We start from the raw sequence: 26,056 nt of genomic DNA, 5'->3' as shown, positions 1-26,056 counted from the left end.
AGGGGAGGGCAGTTGGGAGGGACCCGGCCTGCAAGGGAGGGCAGTTGTGGGCAATCAAGCCTGCAGGGGAAGGCAGTTAGGGTTGACCAGGCCAGTAGAGGAGGGAAGTTGGGGGTGACCAAGCCTGCAGGGCAGGGCAGTTGGGGGTGACCAGGCCTGCAGGGGAGGGCAGTTAGGGGTGACCTGGCCTGCAGGGGAGGGCAGGTGGGGGGGACCAGGCCTGCAGGGGAGGGCAGTTAGGGGTGACCAGGCCTGCAGGGGAGGGCAGTTGGGGGTGACCAGGCCTGCAGGGGAGGGCAGTTGGGGGTGACCAGGCCTGCAGGGGAGGGCAGTTGTGGGCGATCAGGCCAGCAGAGGAGGGCAATTGGGAGGGACCAGGCCTGTAAGGGAGGGCAGTTGTGGGTGATCAGGCCAGCAGGGGAGGGCAGTTGGGAGGGACCCGGCCTGCAAGGGAGGGCAGTTGTGGGCAATCAAGCCTGCAGGGGAAGGCAGTTAGGGTTGACCAGGCCAGTAGAGGAGGGAAGTTGGGGGTGACCAAGCCTGCAGGGCAGGGCAGTTGGGGGTGACCAGGCCTGCAGGGGAGGGCAGTTAGGGGTGACCTGGCCTGCAGGGGAGGGCAGGTGGGGGGGACCAGGCCTGCAGGGGAGGGCAGTTAGGGGTGACCAGGCCTGCAGGGGAGGCCAGTTAGGGGTGACCTGGCCTGCAGGGGAGGGCAGGTGGGGGGGACCAGGCCTGCAGGGGAGGGCAGTTAGGGGTGACCAGGCCTGCAGGGGAGGGCAGTTAGGGGCAATCAGACTGGCAGGGTTGCAGTTAGGCATCAATCAGGCTGGCAGGGGAGTGGTTAGGGGGTGATCAGGCTGGCAGGCAAAAGTGGTTAGGGGTAATCAGGAAGGCAGGCAGGCGAGCAGTTGGGAGCCAGCAGTCCTGGATTGTGAGAGGGATCCCAGATTGGAGAGGGTGCAGGCTGGGCTGAGGGACAACCCCCCCCCCCCCCCCCGTGCACGAATTTCGTGTACCGGGCCTCTAGTCTTTGAATAATATAAAACCATTCTTAGCTCCAAGCCTGACAAAGGCAGGCAGTGGGATATGTTTCAAAATAGTTTCACAAGTGTGAACAGTATTTGTTATGCACAATGCAAACCTGTATTGGGAGAGGGAGCCAATTAGAAGATACTAGGAGGATATTTAAAGATTGAGAAAGAAGATATTGGTCTAGATCAGAAGTTAGTAACCTGTGGCCCATGGGTCATATCTGACCTCCTGTGCCTGTGTTTGTAAACATTGTAATTACCCTTTTAATAACCCTGTAGTTTTAACTGTGTGGACCCACTTATAAACAGATTTTTTTAATAAACATATTAGCAAAATTTTTGGAGATTTGTGACAATTTGAAAAAATTCCAAGATGAACTGCAAAGCTTAGAAATACTGAAAAATTAAGAAAAACTTATGTATTTCATAAATGCATAAAGTATATGTAGATACTAGTCTATTTTATCATTTACTACCATAAATTATACACAACTGTATTATAAAAGGTTAAAATTTATCAAAACTTCCACACACACTTACAGAATGTTCACAGTGCCATTAGCAGTCAAGAGACATGTAAACAAACGTTACATGTTATTGGTAAGGCTTCTGGTAAACAGTAGTCTATTAAATCGTTACTACATAAAATTAATAGTAGTACATGCTGTAATACTATAATAATTTCGTAAATACCTCCTGTTGGTCTTGCGGTGAGCCCAGGTGTTGCGAGTATCTGCTTAAAATGCTTATGATGTTAATCATCTCCATGTGAGCAGTTTGTTTCTCCAGTATATTGCATATCACAGTAAAAATTGATCTTTTGCAGTTCTCACCTATTTTTCATGTTAATGCAATACCGTAAACCTTGAATAGCACCATGGGACCCAAAAGAAATGCCACTAGTGATGCTGGAAGTGCACCCAAGAAGCAAAGAAAAGTCATGACGTTGCAAGAAAAGTTGAATTGCTTGATATGTACCGGAGATTGAGGTCTGCAAGCTATTGTAACCTGCCATTTCAAGATAAATGAATCCAGTCTAAGGACCATTGTAGAAGAAAAGGAAATTGATGAAGCTGTTGCTGCAGTTACACCAGCAGGCACAAAAATCCTGCACTTTTTGTGAAACACCTTTTATCTCATATTGAAAATGCAGCTTTTATGTGTGTGCAGGGATGCTATAAGAAAGGCATACCTGTATACTCTATTATGATTAGAGAAAAATCGAAGTCATTATATGACAAAGCAGAAGGAAAGTAAAAGACCTAAAGCTGGAGAATTTAATGTTAGCAATGGATGGTTTGATACTTTTATAAAGCGGTTTGGCTTAAAATTGTCAAGATAACAGGAGAAGCAGCTTCTGCCAACCAAGAGACAGCAGACAAGTTCCCAGGTGCCATTAAGAAAAGCATTGAGGAGAAAGGATATCTGCCTGAACAGGTTTTAATGCAGACAAAAGTGCTCTATTCTGCTGGGAGGGAAATGCCACAAAGGATATTTATCAGTAAGGAAGAGAAGGGAGCACCAAGATTTAAGGCAGGAATGCATAGGTTAACTCTATTGTTTTGTGCAAATGCAGTGGGGTTTCTGATTAACTGTCCTTATCTATAAAGCTGCTAACCCCCGAGCCTTAAAAGGAAAAGACAAACACCAGCAGCCAGCTTTTTGGTTATACAACAGGAAGGGTTGGACAGCGAAATCCTTTTTCTGGACTGGTTCTATCAGTGCTTTGTCCCTAGAGTCAGGAAGTACCTTGCTAGTAGACTGTCTTTTAAAGTTCTATTGCTATTGGACATTGCCCTTGGCTACCCAAAACCCCATGAGTTCAACACCAAAGATTTTGAAGTGGTCTGCTTACCCCAAACCAACAAATTCTGATTCATCCTCTACATTTGGGGGTCATAAGGACCCTTAAGCCTCATTACTACATGGTACTCTATGAAAAGGATTGTCAGTGCTACAGAAGAGAACCCCATTAGAGAGTACATCATGAAAGTCTGGAAGAATTACACCATTGAAGATGCCACCATTGTTATACAAAAAGTAAAAGCCATCAAGCCCGAAACAATAAATTCCTGCTGGAGAAACTGCCCTGATGCTGTGCATGACTTCACAGGATTTAGGACAGAGCCAATCAAGGAAATCATGACAGATTGTGGATGTGGCAAAGGTGGGTGGTGAAGGGTTTCTGGATATGGATCTTGGAGAAATTCAAGAGCTCATAGACTGCTTTCCAGAAGAATTTACAGAAGACGACTTGATGGAGTTGAGTGTTTCTGAACCAGTGTCAGACTACGAGGAACAAGACAGAAGAAGCAGCCAGAAAACAGTTGATATCAAACAGTCAGGCAGACGATTTCTGATTATTCAAGACTACTTTTGGCTTTCACTATATGGACCCTTCTATGATACAGGCACTGAAACTAAAGCATATGGTGGAAGGAGGATCGGTACCATATAGAAACATATTTAGAGAAATGACAAAGCAAAATAGACAAAACTACAATATATTTCTGTAAAGTTACACCAAGTGCGCCTGCCCCTCTCCTGCCTCGCCTTCCACCTCTTCTACCTCTACCACCCCTGAGATAGCAAGACCAACTCTTCCTCTTCCTCCTTAACCTACTCAACATGAAAAAGACAAGGATGAAGTTTTTATTTTTTAATATATTTTTACTGATTTCGGAGAGGAAGGGAGAGGGAGAGAGAGATAGAAATGATGAGAGAGAATTACTGATCACTTGCATGCTCCCTAGTGGGGATTAAGCCCGCAACCCAGGCATGTGCCCTGGCTGGGCATTGAATCGTGACCTGATTCATAGGACGATGCTCAACCACTGAGCAACACTGGCCTGGCAAAGATGAAGATCTTTATGATTATCCAAGTCCACTAAATGAACACCAAATATTCACTCATGTCATAGTTATTAAATGTTTTGTTGTGAATACATGTGTCTTCGTTGAAAATCTAATAACTACGGCAACAACTGTATGAGACATTTTTGTGTTATCATCATCATCATTGCTTAAGTATTCATCATGTAGAACATCATGTGCAAGATTTGTATGGCAGTGGATAGTCTACCTTAATAGGTATAAAGTGAGTAATATTTAATATAAAATAAATGTGTTCATTTCCTAACTGTTTTATAACTTTGCTTTCAAAAAAATTACATTACTATACAGTATACCTCTCTCTAATAATTGGAGAAATTGGGTATCAGCCTATCATTACAAGTAAGTGGTTTTTCTAGAAATAAACAGTGTTTCCAATACTGTATTATGAATATGACTATAATACTGTTTGCCATAAAAATTTTATAACCATTCATTAGGGTATAGTCTATGCTATTGTAAAACAATTGTATTGATTACAATAGGCTACCATAAAGCAATCATATTGCTGCTGCTTCATTATCAATGCACAAATCATACCTGCTCCTAGAACATCTATCCCCAAGTTTTAGGAACACTGAGAGGAAAAAATAAAAATACTAGATTTATGGGTTCTTTCTGTTATTAGTCATGGAATGTGTTCCTATCATTTGGAGGCAATTGAAGCAAGACACAGAAGTGCTTATTAGATCTGTTTTGCTGCAACCAGTGAAGTTACCAGTAAACCTTAAGGATTAGGCCAGGAGCAAAGAAACTATAGATAAACACCACCAGATGGCCTTCTCCCCCTACTCCAGTGTATCACTGTATAAGAGTAAAATAACATTAATAACACAAGACAAGCTATTAAACGTTTTTTAAAAAACACCAGGTTAGAGCATAAAAGAGAAGGATGTTCAAGTTTAGGATTAAGATTAATTAGCTTGTAATCATTTTCTTATCAAAGCTTATTTACAACGATATTTTAAAGTCTACAATTCCATGTTATTAACTTTTTAATCTACTCTAACAGTTAGAGCCAAGGTGAGAAAGGCTTTTTAAAATTGAGATATAATTCACATAGTATACAATTCACCCTTTTAAAGTACACAGTTTTTTGGTTTTTAGAATTTTCAACAAGATCATGCAACCATCAGCACTATGTAATTCCAAAACATTTTCACCACCTCTACCTTCAAACCTGTATTTATTAGCAGTCACTTCCCCTTAGCCTCTGGCAATCACTAATCTACTTTCTCAGGAAGGGATGAAAAGTCACCCCCTGAAGCCACAGGTTGGTGTTGGGAAGAAGAGGGTGTGCTTTAATTGAAAAAACATTAATTACATCATAAGCCAAAAGTCCTAGTGGCATTCATAACAGGTTTGTGTTTTTTTGGTGTTTTAATTTGGAGGTAAATAATGCAGGAGGAAAATAGATTTCTAGGCAAAAATGTAAGGAAAAAAACAGGAAAGCTACCTAGCTCAAAGAGTGAACATTTAAGCCCAGTGAGAGAAAATTGGGGGGTGAGGGGGAGGGCCCCATTGAAGCATTAGCCAGTGGTTTCCATTGTAATCCTCTTTCAACCATATTGGAAGCTTTCAGGTAAGATTTTGTTGGAGTGGAGAATTACATACCTTAAAAAGGAAAAAGAAATTTGAAAACCTCAGGTTTAAACATATAAGCCAGGTGTACACATTATAAAGTGTTGTCAGAATGTCTTGAAAGGAAATCAAGAAAAAAAGCTAACTTAAGTTGTAGGAAACAATTGAATTTAATTCCTTCTAAATTAGACAAAGATTCAATAGAAGGGAGTTGTGAGGTGTTTTCGGTTTGGGGGTTTACGTGGTAATGCTATTTGGTTTATATTTTCTAGAAGTAGAAAATAAATATTGACTGAATAATGTGGTTGATCAAAAATAAATATTGAAGTCTAAATGTTAAACATGAGAGAGTACTTGAAGAGTCTCTTGTAAATAACTCTATGAGGCAGAACTTTAATATATGATAAAATAATAGAATATTTTTAAAATCAGGTTATTTGTTTAAAGCCCCTTGAAGGGGAAAACAGCCACAAATTAAAGATGTAGTATGTCATTGCTATTTGATAAGCTTTTGTACCTTAATGGTAGCCAAATTGCACTCACTTATATGTATCGAAAGCTGCTTTCTTATGGCATCAATTGTTCCACTTTCCTAACTAACACTTTGACAATATATTTTCAAATGTATCCTAATCTAGAATCACTTCCAAAAAGTATTTTTGATGATTAACATAGTCTTCTGCAAACAAACAAAAAAGATTTGATTTTTTTAAAATATATTTCATTGATTTTTTTACAGAGAGGAAGGGAGAGGAATAGAGTTAGAAACATCGATAAGAGAGAAACATTGATCAGCTGCCTCCTGCACGCCCCCCCACTGAGGATGTGCCCACAACCAAGGTACATGCCCTTGATCGGAATGGAACCTGGGACCCTTGAGTCGGCAGGCCGACGCTCTATCCACTGAGCCAAACCGGTCAGGGCAGGATTTGATTTTTAGATCTGACACCAACAAATATCTTCGTATGTTACCATTTGAGGATGAAATTTTGTTTTTCTCCATATTTTGACTGGATATAACTAGAGAGTTTGGGATATTTGCTTCCCTTCAAATAAGAAATAAACTGTTCTTAAAATAATAGTTTCAAGTTTGAAGTTCAGCTTGTTATTTTTTTATAAAATATTAAATAACAAAATCAAAAATGTTCTTTCTCTTCTCGTTTGAGGAGAAACTATCTGAATTGATATCTCACATACTCTGGGTTTAAGAAGGTAGCATTATCTGAGAAGTCGCTATTTTTAGGTCCACTGTAATGTTTCTAACTTTGGCGCTCAGAGTAGGGGTGCTTCCTTTCCCATAAGGCTCTGTATTCTCACCAGGTGCAGGTCAATTTGACATAAAGCTACCTACGAGGAGCAACAGGCCCATTACAGGCCGTATTTCTAACTTGAAAATTATGAGCAGGTATTGGGATCCACAGGCTGTATTTGGGAACCAGCTGCATGTCAGTACAAGCATGGATTGTGGTCTCTGGAGGCTGGGAGAGCACAATGCTTGAGCTTAATTTCTTTGGAAGATAAGAAAAAAATACCTTTCTACCTGACAAGATTGACAGCGTATTAAATCTGACTATCTTCAGAAGTGTGCTGGACAGTTGCTAAGTAAACATCCACTTTTCAATGATGATGATCAAGGAAACATCTCTACGAAGGGACCCGGATTTAAGGGGAGAGTTAGCTTTTCTGGCAAGGGGCTGTGATTTTGTTCTCCCGTCACGTTTTAAGAAGCGGCTAAAGTCATTTCATCAGACGCAGGTTTGAAACTTGGGTGTTTCTTTTAAAATATTTTCATTACTAATAAAACCACCCAATGAACTAACTTACAAATAATTTTACAGCTCACTTGATGTTAGATCAAGGAATTAATCTGTGTCCTCTATTCAGCTATTTACAGAAAGCTATTTGTAGAGAGATTCCAACAGGTTTAAAAATAGACCTTCTGGACCTGAGTACAGTACTCACATTTTTCTCTGTAGAGAGGGAATCCAGTTTTAGAGACAATAAATACAACTTAACACATATTTTACAATTTAGGTGGGGGGCGGGTAAAATTTCTGTGTTAAAAGTCCTGTTTGTACTTTGAATCAACAGGCTATGTTTGAATTAACATACATCAGTAATGAATTTTTAAGTATAGATCCTGTTAATCCTTTTTTTTTCTTTGAAGGAAGAACTAGTTTTATATTTAGACAATTGTGTATATGATATTTTCCCCTTTTAAATGTTAACATCACTTTTATTAAAGTGTAATAAAGGGTGGCAATTAACTTATGGGTGGTGAAAGAATGTCCTCCCTCAGCAAGCTCTGAGATTGAATCATTTCTGCCCGCAATGACTACTTTGCCGAGCCCTTGCTAACTTGCTTACACTGTTATGGCCAGTACCTCACCAAACAAGTACCTAACACTGACTACAGTACAAATCAAGGGCCATACAACTGATGACCATCAGAACCCAGCAACAAACTATAGTTTCATAGTTATTTTGACCCAGAGTAATTTCAGATTATTTGATTGGACCATATTATTTGATTGGAAGGTGTTTTAATAGCTCAAAAATGATCAAATATTGGAAATGCTACAGTGGCATAATAGTATAAGGATACTATTCAGAAGGAATCTCTAAATGATACTGTGTTTATAAAGGGAAAGACTGAAATGGAGAATGAGATACTTTTACCCAGCTAATTCTGTTTTAGTGCTGTTCCTAGATTTGAGTGAAACAATTTTATTCAAAGTGAGCAGATGGTAAACTTGCTGGTAAATCTGGCAAAACTTATATTACTGTGTTTTGTTTTATAATGTTTGTAAAGAGTCAGTTTTATTAAACTACATTAAAGTTTAAATTCAATGGGAAGTAAATTGATAAAACCGAAAGTTCACAATATGCATTCTTTATATTTCCCCTTTTAAATATTAACATCACTATTATTAAATGTGTATCAACCAATGAATTAATAAATAGTTGCCTATCAGTGAATTGCTCTGTGTTAGGAGATACACTTAAGGAAAGTAAAATAGACTATTATATAATCAAATATTCCCATTCAAATAAAAACTTTGACAGATAGCCAGGGTTTGTTCTGAATGTCACTTATTTCTGTCAGAGCAAAAGTGTAGAGTCAACATTGAAGGCTTTCCTTTAAACCTTCCCCACTAGCATGTGTTCATTAGACTATTGGGTTTCATCCTCACTGGCACCAGTGGTCTTAATCCTACAGTCATAACTTCTCTGGATGTCACACATGGGAAACATTTTGGGGAAACAAATAATTTTGATGATTTGTATGCTTGCCTCACAAATATTTTTTAGCATAGAACAATAGAAAGGAAATAACACTAATATAAATAACCTAGGTAAAGACCTGAAGAATTATATGCCTTATTTTAGAAGTTTAAGAACAATTTCTATTGTCATTGACTCAAAACTATGTAATATTTGCAGATTTAGCACTAAGGTAGAAAGAAATGTTTTCTTAGAATAGATTATCAGTTTGTTAAATCAAAAGTGGTTTGTAAACTTTAACTTCTTTATAAATGTGATTATTTTATTTATTATTGAATCTGCAGAACCATGCCAGGTTATGTTTAATGTTTTAAGATTACCCACCCTTTAGCTTAAATAAGGACATATCGTACCCAGCACTGTTTTGAACCTTTTACCTGTGTAATTCCCTTGCTTTTTACTCCTGTAATTTCCTTTAATCCTCACAATAACCTCCTAAGAAGTAAGGATTTTAATCTGTTTTATTGCTGAAATTCCTGAGGTCATAGGGCTAGTAAGCCATCACTGTTTTCTGTTAAGTTTTTCATCTTTCATGAGAGCAATTTATATCTTGGAAAAAATGGCATACCTCTAGTGGCAAGTAAATTGGCCTGATAGAAGACATTCCAAAACAAAAATGCTTTAATTTTCTTAACAAAGACGTTCTCTGCATCAGGGCTGGCAGTGATTCCACCTAGACAAATTTAAACTAGAGAAGAAAGTGAAAGGATACTCCTCCAATAGATTTTAGATCTGCATAACTAAAAATTTATTCTATCTGCCTATTGAAGGAGAGAGAAATTCACAGAAAGACCAAGAACAGTCTTCAAAAAGAATTTACTAATCCAGTTCTAACGGACTAAGAATACATCTTGAGATTCTTAATATGTCAGCTGACATTGCTCTTAAATGTCTGCCATAGCCCGGCTGGCATGGCTCAGTGGTTGAGCGTCAACCTATGAATCAGGAGGTCACGGTTCGATTCCCAGTCAGGGCATATGCCCAGGTTGTGGGCTCTATCCCAGTGTGGTGTGTGCAGGAGGCAGCCAATCATAGATTCTCTCTCACATCATTGATGTTTCTATCTCTCTAGCCTGCCTTCCTTTCTGAAATCAATAAAAAAAAAATATTTTAAAAAGATGTCTGCCATATAATTTATGGGAAATGTAGGATTTTTAAGCTTGAATTTATATAAATTCAGGCATTGACAGATGGTTGATGTATTAATATATTTAGTATGGATAAGCATTCCCTAGAAACATGCTTGCCACCCTCTAGAGGAGCGAACTCTTAATCTCTGCTGTCTCTAATTGTGACTTATTTATACCTAACCTCTTATTACTGGTGAGAACTTTCAAGAAATATATGCTGTTTATAATTTTTGTGTCTCATATTCATATTTTCCTTCCAGATTCAAAATAAACTAGAAAAGAAGCCTGGAACCCCATTGCCATCTCCAGCCACCTTTCCAAGTACTCCCCAACCTCTCTCTCCTGTTCCTCATGTGAATAAGGTTGTGAACGCACCATTGTCCATAAACATTCCACAGTTCTACTTTCCTGAAGGACTCCCAGATGCCTGCAGTAACCATGAACAGATTCTAAGCAGGATTGAAGCTGCTTTCATGGATATTGAAGATCAGAAAGCAGATATTTATGAAATGGGAAAAATTGCCAAGGTAATACAACTACTAAATGATGTATATTTGCCCTTTCCCTAGCAATCCCAATCTCCCTCTCTTCACTGCCTCTCTGTTCTCTGCTTTTAAGCATGCATAGGGGTTTTCTTCCCATGTTGAAAAAAATGTATTTGATCCTGATGTATCTTTTGCTTTGGTCCTATTACATGGAACTGTTAAGTTTGAAGAAAACCTTAGTGGACTTCTAGTCCAGCTTCTCATTTAATATAGGAATTGCATCCATGATATCACTGACATACAAATTCATTCTCTGTTTGAATGCTTTCAGTGACAGGAAACTCACTATTTTACCAAGCAACCTATTTCATCATAAATATAGCCTTACTTGTAAGACATAAGTCCCTTGTGTTGAATACAAATACTATTTTTTGTTCTCACCCAATAATCATAACTCTTTGTCCTGAAGCCAGATCAGGAACAACTAGGCCAGCTCAACACAGTAATTCTACTCAGAAATAAATAGATTTTTCACTAAGAAGCACGTCTTTGATACTTTCCAGTATATCCAACTGCTTTTAAGATCTTAGCTCCTAATGCCAGGACTACTGTAAAATCTTTAGTAACTGGATTCTATGCCTCTAACTTTCTCTTAGAACAGTTACTACTGAGCATGACCATTACATTATATTTGATCATGCCATTTCCCAGCTCAGCAATATTCAGGGATTCCTAGCATTCATAGCAGTGCTTTCTTTTGGTTGTGTTTTATTTTTATCGTGCACATATGTTGGAGAGTCAAATCATGCCTGGGAACTTAGTGATTTCAGGCTGTGCTTCAAGAGACAGAGGGATTTGGTAGGCTAAGAGCTGCATGTGGACAAGTAGGAGACCAAGTGGGAGCTCCCAAGACCCCATGCACACTTAACACTGGGAATGATTTCCCCTGCTTTTAGGAATAATATTTAAAAGTTTGAAAACTAATATTGAGGATAAAACCGAAACTACTGTTCTGTGTGTGAGTCTGAGTCTGACCCACTTGCCCTCCCACAGGCACATCTCTGCATTTGGGCTCTCAGTTCTCCTCTCTAAAATGGGCTTCCACTCCTGCCAACCCCATGTCACCTATCCTGTAAGACCTAGCTTCCAGTATGTCTTTGGAGAAGTCTCTAAATCCCCACTCCTGTCATGCCCTCTTTTCTCCCCTACCTCTAACTTCAGAACATTTATTACTACTGTTAAATAATTTGTAAATTGAGTTATTTTGAGATAAATGAAAAGGAATTCTTTCATTCCCCTTTTCTTCACTCCTAATCTTAGAAGTTATTTGTTGATCCCTTAGATGTTTCTAATGAAAAACAGAACCTTTCATTCCAGAAATAAGAGCTCACCTGTTTCACTCTCTTTTACATATGAGGAAACTGAAGTCCCGCAATACTTACCTGAAGTCATAGAACTGGTGCATGTTGGGAGACAAGTACTCTAACTCCTAGCACTGTGCTATATTTCTGCCATATGTTATCTCCCCTGAATATAGGCTAACATACCATTACCTAATTTTCAGTGATAGCCACCCTAATAAATTATAACTTCTTTCAGGGCATTGGCATTTTCTTACCTGAATCTTTGAGAAATAGCTGTTGTAGGAACCAAAATGGTGAATTACCTAAATGGGCTAGAAATATGAATCCAAATCCAAAAGATAGAATTTGGTAAGGATGAATGAAGTCTGCATCTGGAGATAACATGTTAATCGAATAAATGCCAAACAGGGTATTTCTAACGTGGCAACAGTGTGTGTGAGAGAGACAGAGTTTTTTATGGACTGCTTCGGACAGGCAGACAAGAAGAGACTGTCCAGATTAAGGGACATAGCTGTTCCCTGGTACTGTGCTGGGCTCACCACACCTGCAGAGAGAGCCCGTCCAGGTGATTAGCCCCTCACTGTCAGAGACCTGCTCCCTGCTCTATCTTGAATTCAGGTCTTCTGGGTTGACCTTCCTCCTCTGAATATTTCCAGCCCCTGACTGAGGAGCCTGTTTTGGCATTTCTGCCCCTACTCCATGGTTCAGTGGCTTTCTAGCACTCAGCAGATTCAGAGAAGAGAGCAGAAAGCCTAAGATGGTCAAGGGAGGTACAGGAAAGAGTATAATCAAGTCAAGGATAGGTCTGTGCATGCTGGGGAGTCAGAGAAAGGACTGCTATTTATAGGCAGTGAGGATCAATCTGTATGTCAGGAAAACTACCAGTGTTAAAGCTGACAACATAGAAAAGTTTAAAAAGCTAGAAAACTATTTTGTTTAGTAACAGTCATTTACATAACAATTTGTTCTTTGTATGTAATCATCATGTGGCACAGTAGACAGTATACATACATGGCTGATTGACTTGTCCGAAATGTACTTGATTGTAGCCCTAAATCCCATGTATGGGCACCAAGCATTGGTGTTCATTGCTCTTAGACCTTAATTGTCGGTTGAGGTAGCAAGGTAAACTGCTTATACCTTTAAAAAGTTAAAAATAACATTGCACATAAAAGTGAGAGTGTGTGTATAATGAACTCAGGAAATAACACAAGTGTATTGGTTTACATTGTTTTGTTTTTGGATTATTGTATCAGCTCATGTTATTGGATTTTGTCTATTTTTAAAGTCATTTATTTTAAAAATTCACTTAATCGTGTCTTCCAGTTAGCTAATCCTCATAAAACCAGCTTTTACTTGGCTATGGCAGTCTCTTAGCATTCACTAAGCCATTCTTACTGTCAGCCATTCTTTACTGTGCTGACCGCTCTTCTCTGCCACTAGGCAGGAACTATGTACCTGCATACCTTGCACTCTTTATGCTTGTGTTCTCACAAGATGTGATCATGTGAAAAGGAGAAGAAAGACAACCTTTAAGGGACATTGAGGGGCGAGGTGGTTGGAGCAATAAATTAACATTTTTGTGGATTCTTGTAGTTTATAAAGCTATTTGGAAGGCCAGCTTGAATTGCAGTACACTTTCAGTGACACTTAAGTATAACTTTAGAGGCTGTGGTCTGTTTTTTTAAGTGAAATGAAATCTCTGTGTTATCAAGTCTGCATCTGTTGGTGAAGTTTAGCTTATTCACCTTGGACCTCAAACAGTGCTGGAGAGATTAATGCCCATTCTGATTAAATGCTCAGTGTGTAGTGTATACTTTTTTCCACAACTTTAAGTGATGATGGAGAAGTAATGAGAGAATGAATCTAAGAGGGGCAAAGGCAGTGCAGGAACAGAAACTGAGGAACAGTAGGAAAAGCATTTGTCAGAGACTGAGCCTCTAGCAGGAAGTTGGGGGGAAATAGTGAAACTGTCTTCTGAACCATACAAAGCCCTCCAGTTCCTCTTCTGGTTGATGTAGCGTCATTTTTTTTTTCTCTTTAAATATGTTTTTATCTATTTCAGAGAGGAAGGGGAAGAGAGAGAGAGAGAGAGAGAGAGAGAGAGAGAGAGAAACATAGAAACATCAATGATGAGAGAAAATCATCTATTTGCTGCCTCCTGACCACCCCCTACTGGGAATTGAGCCCACAACCCAGGCATGTGCCCTGACTGGAAATCAAACTGCAACCTCTTGGTTCATGGGTCAACACTCAACTACTGAGCCACACCAGCTGGGCTGATGTAGCATCATCTTGAGTCATCATACCTGTGGCCTGTAAAGTACCCTCTATACCTTTAGTTCTTCATCTGAAGAATGGGATAAAAATACCTGCCCTCGCCCTAGCCGGTTTGGCTCAATTGATGGAGCGCTGGGCTTCGGACTGAAAGGAGTTCAGTTCCAGTCAAGGGCACATACCTGGGTTGCAGGCTCAATCCCTGGCCCTGGTCAGGCATGTGTGGGAGGCAACCAATCGATGTGTCTCTCTCACATCAATGTTTCTCTGTCTTTTCCCCTCCCTTCCACTCTGTCTAAAAATCAATGGAAAATATCCTCAGGTGATTTAAAAAAACACACAAACACCTGCCCTCTTCAACATGGGGAATAATTGAGGACCAAACGAAGTAACAAGATGAGACATTTTAAAATGTTAAAGAACATTGCAAATATTGGTGATTATATTTTCCTGTGTGTATTTAGACAACCTTGCTTTCAGCTCTTTATGTTCCAGGCATCCTCAAACTATGGCCCGCGGGCCACATGCGGCCCGCCGAGGACATTTATCCGGCCCGCCGGGTGCCTCTGCCTATCCTGCTTAGCAGCCGACTCGTCCGGGGCCCGCAGTGTGCATAGGAATTAGTTCATAGTTTTTTTAAAAAACTATAGTCTGGCCCTCCAACGGTCTGAGGGACAGTGAACTGGCCCCCTGTTTAAATAGTTTGAGGACTCCTGTACCATTCTTAGCTCAAATTATAGGTGTTACATTTCCTTTGTTCCAATGACTTTGATTGCCACATTGACTCTTGCCTGCTCCTATAAACCTAATTTCCTAAACCCATTTTCTGTATCTCCCTGAACACCCCCACTTGTCATCCATCCTCTTCCTTTGTAAAAAGTCTTGACCCTGGCTTGTTTTCTCCTCTGTTATAAAAGGCTGTATTCTGTTGCCCTCATATGAATATCATTTACTTTTTTAGATTCTTATTAATCTCCTGATTACCTTTATCTTAATTCTTTGTTTTTAAGCAGATGCAGGCCAACCAACTTTTTTTTTTTAATAGCCAAGGTACAATGTCTATAGTCCTTGCCATTCACTGCCCCTTCCCATTTTTTTCCTTTGGCATTTTCTCCAGGGGTCTGATACCCTAACACTTGTTTACTCAGGGTACCCTACTGTGAGTAAAATAGGTCAACCCTTTTCAATCTACTTTAAAACATCCATTCTCTACCTTATCTCTTAGGATTTTTGCCTTTGGGTCATAATAAATGTTTGTTAATCTCAGTGGCTTATTACTCCTTACAAGCTGACATATATGTGTTTCAATAGGAGTCCAAGGGAGTAAATGTTGTAAATAGCCGCACGGGAGGCAATAAGCACACAGCCTTTGAAAGTGTTCAGCTGGGGCTGGTGACCACTTCTCAAGGTTGAGGTAAAAGATTCCTAGTCCCTTCCAATTCTGAAAAATCCATGAATGACTAATGGTGGGAGTTTCAAGAACTTTGGCAAGTCAGTTCCAATGTCTCTGTGAACTTGCTGTTTGTGGCTCTGCACCCCCACCTTCTTAATACAGGCTATTCTTTCAGCTTCCCCAGCAGTTGCCAATTGCCTGTCACATCTGAGAGCATTTTCTTGGCAAACCACCATTTTGCATGAAAGGGAGGCTTGGGATTGGGGAAAGTGGATTTGACAGTTTACAACCCAAATAAATTAATTGTGAGCTTTGGACCTTGGCAATCATAACTTATACAATAAACAATCTATTTGGTTGCTAAGCAACACTTTTTCCTCATTCTTGACCTCGGTGGAGGTATTTGAACTCTGGACTTACGAAATCTTAAATTCCCTCCTGCTTGCAGAACATGCTTTAGTGGCCTTGGCAGGAGCAGCATCTTATTTCTGCCCTGTACTTACCTCCCTTGCTTGAATCTCACCTTCCATATCCTCCTCTCTGACATGAACCCAGCAGGCGTGGGCTTTCTCAGCATAACTCATCACAGGCTGGGATTAGTCTTCAGTCTTCTGTGGAGCTCCCCCTTGTACTAAGGCCTCACAATAGGCACAACTTCACCTAATGTGGATTCACATTTTGTCAACCTCCAATGGAGAAACTCAATGATGAAGGCTCAACAGATCCTACATCTAATATGAATAATAAGAATTTCTTTAATAGCAAGGTGTGTCTCTTGGAAGAGTTCCAAGTTTGGGAATGTGTTTTACATGTGTACTAGGTGTACCAGTTAATAATGCGGATTTTTTTCAATAGATGGAGTTACACATAAGTTGATATAGATGCGATTTGATATGTATGCTATTTTGTTGTATTGACCACAAGCTTCAAAACTTCATATGTCAAATTTGCTGAAGGTGTTAACATCATAGATATTTTTACGCTTAAAAATGTCGAATTTTGTGCCAAAAAAAGAGCATTTGTGGGAAGTTTTAATTCATTACTTTATTTTGAAGAAAAAGTTATCATGTACTTTGGGAAGCTTATGGTGAACATGCTCCATCTCAAGATACTTGTGAACGCTGGTTTAAACGCTTTAAAAGTGATGATTTCGATGTGAAAGACAAATAACGCCCAGGTCAACCGAAAAAGTTTGAAGACCAACAATTACAAGCATTTTTGGATAAAGATGCGTGTCAAACTCAAAAACAACTTGCAGAAAGATTAAACATTGCTCAGCAAACTATTTCCGATCATTTACAAGCAATGGGAAAGATTTTAAAGGAAGAAAAATGGGTGCCACATTACTGAACAAAAGACAAATGGAAAACCGAAAAGTCATCAGTAAAATGTTGCTTCAGCGGCACAAAAGAAAGTTTTTTTGCATCGAATTGTGACTGGCGATGAAAAGAGGATTTATTTTGAGAATCCCAAACGCACAAAATCATGAGTTGATCCAGGTCAACCATCAACATCGACTGCAAGGCCAAATCGCTTCGGAAAGAAGACAATGCTCTGCGTTTGGTGGGATCAGGAAGGTGTGGTGTATTACGAGCTTCTAAAACCAGTTGAAACTGTTAATACTAATCACTACCAATAACAAATAATCAATTTGAACAATGCTTTGATTGTGAAATGACCAGAATGTGCCAGAAGACACGGCAAAGTAATTTTGCTTCACAATAACACACCATCACACACTTCAAAACCAGTTAAAGACACGTTAAAAGATCTTGCCTGGGAAGTATTAACCCACCCGCTGTATTCACCAGACCTTGCTCCTTCAGATTACCACTTGTTCTGATTGATGGCTCACGCACTTTCTGAGCAGCACTTCAGAACGTACGAAGAAGTGGAAATTTGGGTCTCTGAATGATTTGCCTCTCAAAACAAGAAAAGTTCTATTGGGACGGTATCCACAAATTACCTGAAAGATGGGGGAAATGTTTAGCTAGCAATGGACATTACTTTGAATAAAGCACTTTTGATGTTTCTCTTGACATTATCATGTTTTCTTTCATTACAAAATCTGTACACCTAGCATACAAAATTGGTAACATTTAGAGATTTAATTGAAAGAAAGAGCTTTTTATTGAGGAAGGAAAAAACTACTATCTTTTTAGGGTATTATAATTGCTTTGTATTCATTCCCAGTTCTTCTTAAGGCTTTTATAATATGTGGTAGATTTTATAATTTGTGGTAGCTTCTAATACGTAAATAAACTGTAGCATTTTGATTTTTAACTTTTATCTTTTACCTGAATTGTAACCATTTAAATAGATTTATAGCTATTTTCCTGAGCAGTCAAGACTTTTCTGGTTGTTCTTGAACCTGGGGCTTAACATAATATGCAAAGGAGAGAGTGGGAGACAGAACTGGAGTGTATTAACACCAAATGACGGAGTAATAAAGGTGACTAGTTTTCTGCCATAGGAAGGAAGGGCATGCACAACCATGACATTTAGTCGTTTCTTTTTCTTTCTAGAAGGTAGAAAATATATGATGTAAGCGTGATAGGAAGGGGAAAGACTGATTGTTTTAATATCAGGATAGGAGAAAGAAGCATCACTATAAATGAACTTGGAGAAAAGGTATCAGTGAATTTCCATTTTCTTCCTTAAACATCCCTCTATTTTGTTTCCCCTGTCTCTACGTGAAAAATGTGCCTCTGTCTCAGTTTTGCTCCCCCAAGGGCCCTTTTGTCCACTATGGCTTGAAGAGTAAAGGCCACAAAAGCCCTCTCTTTGGCCATGTTATCTCTTCACTGCTCCTTGGCTTACACTGTATTTATGTTTTATTTGCAGATCTGTGGCTGTCCTCTCTATTGGAAAGCTCCCATGTTCAGGGCTGCAGGGGGAGAGAAGACAGGATTTGTGTCAGCACAGTCATTTATTGCCTTGTGGAGAAAGTAAGTATGTGAGCAGTTTCTCTGAGTCTAGGCTAAGAATTGTCTGGTCTTCATGACATGCTTTATAAAGCACACTTACTTTATTCATTTATTAATTTTCCTTCACCCTTTATTTCCACAAGTAAAATTCGATGATTCACAACCATTTATACCCACACTCAAATCCTTTTCATAAGCCTTTATCTTATATGTCTCTAAGCAGTAAAACAGATCTTCAGAAATACCTCTGTAATAACCATTTGATAGTTTCTTAGTTTTACTTGTTAAATTTGAGTCTTAGGATTTGACTCTTGTCGTAGTGATGTATCACAAGCAAATACAGCTTCCATTCTCATATGATCCAATTTAGAACTGTGTCTAGTTGATTCATTAAAAATAACTGAATTATAAAAAATGTTTATCGTTACTTTTTGAAAGCTCCAGTTAAGGAACAAACAAATAGTACATATATCAAGACACTCCTAGATTTTTAACATCTTGACAAGTTTTCTTGAATTCAAACCCAACTTCTTTTTCTTTTTTTTTCCTCCCTGCTTTCTTCTTTAGAAGTTATTTCTTGATATATTTGTATGTTTTATATAAGAGCATGTCACAGCTGGCTCCTTCTATCTCTTTTAATTGATCAGCTTTCTTTATGTTCTTTTCACCTTTTCTGGTCTAGATACCCTTCCCGGTAAACTGTTGGGAAATGCTATTCACCTATCATCATCATCATCATCATCATCATTTAATAATTCGCATATAGCCCTGGCCGGTTTGACTCATGGGTTGGAGCATCAGCATGTGGACTGAAGGGTCTCGGTTTCAATTCCCAGTCAAGGGCACCTACCTCAGTTGCAAGCTTGATCCCTGTCCCTGGTCAGGGCACATGCAGGAGGCAACCAATCGATGTGTTTCTCTCACATCGATGTCTCTCTCCCTCTCCACCCTCCCCTCCACTCTCTCTAAAAGAGTCAATAGAGCTGGTTTGGCTAGAGCAAACTCATTAGTCAACAGAGCAGCAAACTGCGGCTCACGAGCCGCAGTTTGCTGACCACTGGGCTAGAGCATCAGCCTGCGGACTGAAGGGTTCCAGATTCGATTCCGGTCCGGGGCACATGCTCAGGTTACGGGCTTGAACCCCAGCTGGGGGCATGCAGGAGGCAGCCAATCAATGATCCTCTCTCATCATTGATACCTCTATCTCTCCCTCTCCCTTCCTCTCTGAAATCAATAAGAATATATATTTTTTAAAAAGTCAATGGAAAATAAATCCTCGGGTGAGGATTAAAAAAAAAAAAAAAAGCCCCCGACTCAAGGTGACATCCTTTCTCTCACCCTAGACATAGAAGGAACTGAGAGCTGAATTTTAAAAAATAAAAAATAAAATTCACATGTAATAGCAGCACAATTCAGCTTACAGATACTTTCTAATCCCTTCATGACACCTAAAAGCCCTTAGTAATATAATGTTTAAGAACATATTAAGTGATTAATAAATGTATTCTTATTTTTTAAAATCTAGCAGCAAGTTGAGTTGACCAAATTCTTTGTGCATTGCTGAAGTAATCAGGGGGTATAAGACTACTGGTTCATGCCCTAGCTGGTTTGGCTCAGTGGATAGAGCGTCGGCCTGCAGACTGAAGGGTCCCAGGTTCGATTCTGGTCAAGGGCCCATGGTTGGGTTGTGGGCTTGATCCCCAGTAGGGGGCGTGCAGGAGGCAGCCGACCCATGATTCTCTCTCATCAATGATGTTTCTATCTCTCTCTCTCCCTCTTCCTTCCTCTCTGAAATCAATAAAAATATATTAAAAAAAAAAAGAAGACTACTGGTTCATGAACTTTTGAAGAACCATACCAAAGCTGAAAGTTACAAATGATTCATGTTTTCCAGGTGGATTTTAGTCATTTTATTACAGGGAGTAGTTCTAAATTGTTCAGATACCAAGGACTGAAAGGGCCCTAGGGGAATCAATCATTCCTTATACACCATCAGGATGACACTCCAAAATCAGAGTCATTATCACCATTTCACCTCTCCTATAGCAAATGGAAAACTGCTGGGTAAAATCTACAACTGTCTTCTTTTTTAATGTGTGGATAAGCAGTCCTAAAAGGGGATTACTTTGAGGCTAGAAATACCAAAAACAAAATACTAATTAGCCAGGAGTAAATCAGCAAGGGAATTCTTCTTTGCCCTTTGAGTATTTCTGGCAGAACCTGGGGAAAGAAAATAGAGCCTAGGGTCTGAACAGTAGGGAGGTTGGCTTAGATTCCCTTCCTCTTCCCCACCATTAAAGCTAGGACTTCAGCCCTGACCAGTTTCACTCAGTGGTTAAGAGTGTTGACCACAGGATCAAGGGGTCACGGGTTCGATTCCCAGTCAAGGGCTGGGTTACAGTTTCCCCACCCTAGTCGGGGTGCATGTGGGAAGCAACCAATTAATGTGTCTCTCTCACATCACTGTTTCTCTCCCCCCTGCCCCCCTTTTCTCTCCTCCCACTCTCTAAGAAAATCAATGGAAAAAATATCCTTGGGTGAAGATTAACACATACAAAAAAAGGCCAGGACTGCAGCTGGGTGCTCTGATTGTCTATTAATCACTATTATTGTTATTTTAAATCAGCATATAACAGGAGGAGAATTCAGGAACTTGAAATGTGTAGGTGTTATAGCTTCCATTCAGCTAAATACTTTCATCCTGGTAGGTACCAGGCCTGAAAAGACCTCAGTTGGAGTGTGACTCAAGGGTAGAAGAAATAGAGATATTGCATAGAGATAATTTGTCAGAAGTATCTTCAGCCAATGAGTTCAGCGTTGTTGACAAAAACCATCAAGCAATCTGGGAAAGCAGCAAGAAGTGAATTATGATTGTTTAAGAGAAAATTTTGAGAAAGCTGGGAAATTGAAAAAAAAAATAGTCTATTCTGTAAAAGATTAGAGCCCGAGAGAACTATAACTACTTATATTCTGTTATTTTGAATATTCTCAGACCCTATGTTTGTGAGCCTGAGGCTGACTATAGCAAAGGAAAACTAGTATCCAGCTTGATTTACCTACAGTTAGCTGCATAATATTGAGGAAAGTGACAGCCAGTGTTTTTGTTTAAGACTATGTCACAGAGCCGAAACCGGTTTGGCTCAGTGGATAGAGCGTCGGCCTGCGGACTGAAGGTCCAGGGTTCGATTCCGGTCAAGGGCATGTACCTTGGTTGTGGGCACATCCCCAGTAGGGGGTGTGCAGGAGGCAGCTGATCACGATGTTTCTAACTCTCTATCCCTCTCCCTTCCTCTCTGTAAAATATCAATAAAGTATATTTAAAAAAAAAAAAAAAAAGACTATGTCACAGAGATAGGATGGATATTTATGTTGGTGGATAGAGCAACAGCAGCCACAACAGACGTATTCCTTTATTGAGATGAATCATTTTAATTGTATCTCTAGGGAAAAGAGAAAGCAAAAGGGGGAAAAAGACATGAAGCACAAATCTTTATTTTAGGAACTGGAAGAAACTACTTATCCTATATAATAAAAGCCTAATGTGCAAATCTACCAAATGGCAGAACGACTGGTCGCTATGACATGCACTGACCACCAGGGGACAGATGTTCAATGCAGGAGCGCTCCCCTGGTGGTCATTGTGCTCCCACAGGGGGAGCGTTGCTCAGCCAGAAGCCGGGCTCATGACTGGCGAGTGCAGCAGCGGTGGTGGGAGCCTTTCCCACCTCCACTGCAGGCAGGTGGTAAGAAGCAAGGGGTCCCAGACTGCAAGAGCCCCCGACTGTGAGAGGGATGTCTGATGGGGATCGGGCCTAAGCCAACAGGCAGACATCCCCCAAGGGGTCCCGGACTGCCAGAGGGCACAGGCTGGGCTGAGGGACACCTCCTTCCTCCAGTGCACAAATCTCGTGCACTGGGCCTCTAGTGAAGTTATATAGAATGAGCAACTGTCCCTGTCTTTTCTCTGTTAATTCTGTGAACAGATAAGTGTACTGTATGTCTATAGTAAAGTTTTATCTCCTGGCCAGATATAAAATGGTTAGAGTGCCCTCTAGTGGGAGCTCCTCTTTGAGCTCTTAAAGCCTTTTAAACGCCTGGCCTAAGTATGTTATTTTGGGAGATTAAGCAATTTAGCATGATGGTTTGAGTTTCCACACTGACCTTGAAAAAGACGTGTTTATTTTTGTAATTTTTTGCAAATTGTACCCTTTCCAGAAAGTCTTAGACCAAACTATAGTATTTTAAACTTTCAAGTACAAAAAATAACTGGCAAATAATGATACAGAATCAAAGCATAGTGACATACACATATGTGTGCTGATTTCCAATGAAAGTCAAATACAAAAGTCACAGCATAACAGGAAATAATTTCCCTCTTGTCCCAATGCTTCTGGGGTGGACGGTTCCTAGCCCTTCCAGGTGGTTTGTGGATAAACATCTAATGGACTCTTGTTCCCATGCCTCTGCCCTCCCTTCTTTCCCTACTCTACTGCCCATTTCATTTTTCTTCTCTGACATGTTTTTCTTATAATAAGGACATTTTTAGGGGGAAGACATTGCTCCGCAACTTTGTTGTTTGAGTTCCTAGATTTACCAGCTTTGTGGCATAGATTCTCTCAAATGGAGTTAGTAATATTGTTCATTTTTTATGCTTTATTTCTCTCCTTCTATGACAACATGTCATTTGTCCATTAATAAAACAATATTTATCTTAAGAGTTCTAGAAGATACCAGTTTAGAATCACTATGTTTACCTTCTTTCTCCAACTTTCACAACTTCTTTTAAAAAATTTATCTTTATTGTTGAAACTATTACAGATGTCCCCTTTTCTTCCCCATTGACCCCCTCCAACCCACACCCGTTCCCCACCCTCCACCCCCGGGCCTTCACCACGTGCTTTCACAACTTTTATCATCTCTTTTCTCCTACCATATAGAGTTCACTAGCCGCTAGCATTGGCTGTAATTCACCTTTTCTTTGTATTTTATCTTTGTTTCTAATAGCAAAAGATCATACTTGACTTGGCTTTTCCCTTTCAGAGTATCTCTTATGTGTCATGTCTGTACGGGTTTTATTTAGTAGTGCTGTTCATTCTTTAAAACATACTCCCTTCCAAAGACCTCACTGCCTTTTTGCTGTGATCATCCCACCTATTTTTCAATGCTAAGAGATGGTTCCTATCAACACCTATTGTGCTAGTCTTTTTCTGAAAGTATATTTATTAATTTTGGGGGCTTTGAGCATGCTGAAGAATGATAAGGAGGATAAATATAAATATCATATTCTAGCTTTAATAATAACAAATGAAGTTAGTTATGTATACATCTGCTAGTCAGATCACAAACATTTTTGAGAGTCTTCTGTGTGAACATTGCTGTGCTAGGTGCTAAAGGAAAAAAGAGCTATAACTTTACTTGCCCTTTAGGTGCCAGGTAAAGTTATTAATTTTTATTTTATAAAAGAAAGCTAGCCCTAACCGGTTTGGCTTAGTGGATAGAGTGTCGGCCTGCGGACTGAGGGGTCCCAGGTTCGATTCCGGTTGGGGGCATGTACCTTGGTTGCGGGCGCATCCCCGGGGGGGTGGGGGCGGTGTGCAGGAGGCAGCTGATCGATGTCTCTCTCATCGATGTTTCTAACTCTCTATCCCTCTCCCTTCCTCTCTGTAAAAAATCAATAAAATATATTTTTTTTAAAAAAAGAAAGCTAACAGTACAATGGTATATATAATACATATAAATTAAATAGTACAAAGATAACTAAGGAATTTAGTTGTCAGAGAAGGCTTTTTGGAAGAGGAGGTGGGTTATTAGCTGGACCTTAAAGAATAGCCAGCATTCAGATAACACAGTTGGAAGGGGTGGTATTCTAGGAGAGGAGAACAGTATGAGAAATGGCACAGAGGCAAGAATGCCCATGAAACACTCAGAGAATAGTGGGTCAGGCCAGCAGCCTGGAATCTTAAGTTTCATTTAGCAAAGTAGTAAGATAGGTATATAGGCAGGCTGTAGCCTAATTATAAAGCGCCTTAAATATCCAACTTGGGCGTTTAAACTTACTCTTCTAAGTGGTAGATAGCTACTGAACATTTTTGAAAAGGGGAATTATATAACCAAAGGATGCTTTAGAATGAAGAATTGTCTATATGAGATTGGGTGAACAGTGAAGTCTTTTATGACCCTCATCTTTTCTAGCGGTCTCAGCATGAACTAATGAAAATTGGACTTGATGGTGCAATGGAAATAGAAAGGAAGGAATAGTTGCCTAAAACATTTTGAGGAAATATTCCTCAGGTCCCCAGTATTCCTGTCCTGTATTCCAAGCACCTCGTGGTCCAAGCTAGAAACATAGGAGTCATCATGGATTTTTCCCTTTTACTCCCTCCCCCATGCTCTGCACACACCCCTAACAATTACTGCATTCTTTCATTTCAGCCACATTTGCCCCTTCCCATCTCCCATTGCCAGTATCCATGCTCAGACCCTTGGTTTAAATATTTGCTTGATATTTCTAAAAAAACATATCTGGTCATGTCCAAGTTAAAATTCTTCTGTGAAATAGGCTAAAGTGCAGGCATCTTGATCTAACATAGCAGGGGCCTCCGGCGTCTGATCCTAAATGCTTGTGTCCCCATCTCTTACCACCCCAGCACTTGTAGTTGCCCACATATTCCGTGCACTCTCACACCAGACATCTACATGTGACCCTCGTGACCCACAGCAACCTTCTTTCCTACTTCCCCTTTTTAGGGAATCTCACTGGCTCTCTGTGTCCTTCTATGACACCCTGTGCTTATTACTTCTGTCATGGCTGTCACACAGGAGTATAACCTTATTTGTGTAGCTCTCTCCCTACATTATAAGCTTTTCACAGGGTACAAAACTACATCTTATTTTCTTTGTATCCAAGTATCCTCAAGGCCAGACACAATACCTGACACACAATTAGCATTCAATAAATAATTAAAAAAACAAGAAAATTTGGCGACTAATTGGCTATAGAGAATAAGGATGAGAAATAAGTCTAAAATAATTTCAAGCCCAAATGACTCAGGATGGTACCACCATTAACAAAAATAGACACCCATGAAAAGGACTCACTTTAAGAGGAAGGTTTTAAATTTGGCTTTTGATATTTTGACTTTGCTGTCAGAGTATTGAATCCAGATGGAAATGTCCAGCAATTAGTTGGATGTGAGGCATTCTTGGACCTCAAAGCCTTAATATGGTCTCTCTCTTTCTCTCTCTCTCTCTCTCTGTCTATTTATCTCTATCTCTATCTCTATCTCTGTCTGTCTTAAGTCTGATCCTTCAGAGTGTAATTTCAAAAGCCACCTATCAGGTTGGCCCTGAATATGTCTGCCAGTCTGGGAAAATAGAGGTTTCTGTCTCATGTGGTGCACAATGGCCCTTCCTGATGATGGGTAGCGCTGGAGTTCTGGTCCCAGGTGCTCTGTGCTAAACTTGAATGGATATTCTCCTGCAGTGTATTGTTATCCTTATTAGTACAATTTACTCTGTGGTCTCAGCCCAGAAGCATTCTAAAAAAATTATATACCATCTTGTTGAGCTTTTATTTAGATGTTCCTTTGACAAAATCAAAAGCATGGAATTTTCCCTTTATTTAATCATTGAAAGGAGAGCACTTGATTCTTGATCTAAATGGCTTCCAGATCAGACTGAAATTACCAGAT

The 26,056-nt window shown here is 39.8% G+C and overlaps 1 protein-coding gene across 2 annotated transcripts in view; it reads left to right on the top strand.

Moving 5' to 3' along the window:
* PPP2R3A (protein phosphatase 2 regulatory subunit B''alpha) overlaps positions 1 to 26,056 on the top strand; it is a gene marked incomplete at its 5' end in the record, with an annotated part of 149,236 nt that overhangs the window by 42,842 nt on the left and 80,338 nt on the right. Inside the window, 3 exons of one of the 2 annotated variants that reach the window (XM_080674899.1) lie at positions 7,128 to 7,259; positions 10,180 to 10,446; positions 18,283 to 18,386. In XM_080674899.1, coding sequence (XP_080531025.1) covers positions 7,128 to 7,259; positions 10,180 to 10,446; positions 18,283 to 18,386 — 503 coding nt within the window. Of the gene's footprint in view, positions 1 to 7,127; positions 7,260 to 10,179; positions 10,447 to 18,282; positions 18,387 to 26,056 lie in introns of those variants that run through there. The other variant, XM_080674898.1, reaches the window with a different exon arrangement.

The sequence above is a fragment of the Plecotus auritus genome (assembly GCF_963455305.1).
Source record: "Plecotus auritus genome assembly, chromosome: 6".
NCBI lineage: Eukaryota > Metazoa > Chordata > Mammalia > Chiroptera > Vespertilionidae > Plecotus > Plecotus auritus.
Note: the sequence above shows the minus strand (reverse complement) of the source record. Positions and strands in the feature narration are given on the sequence as shown.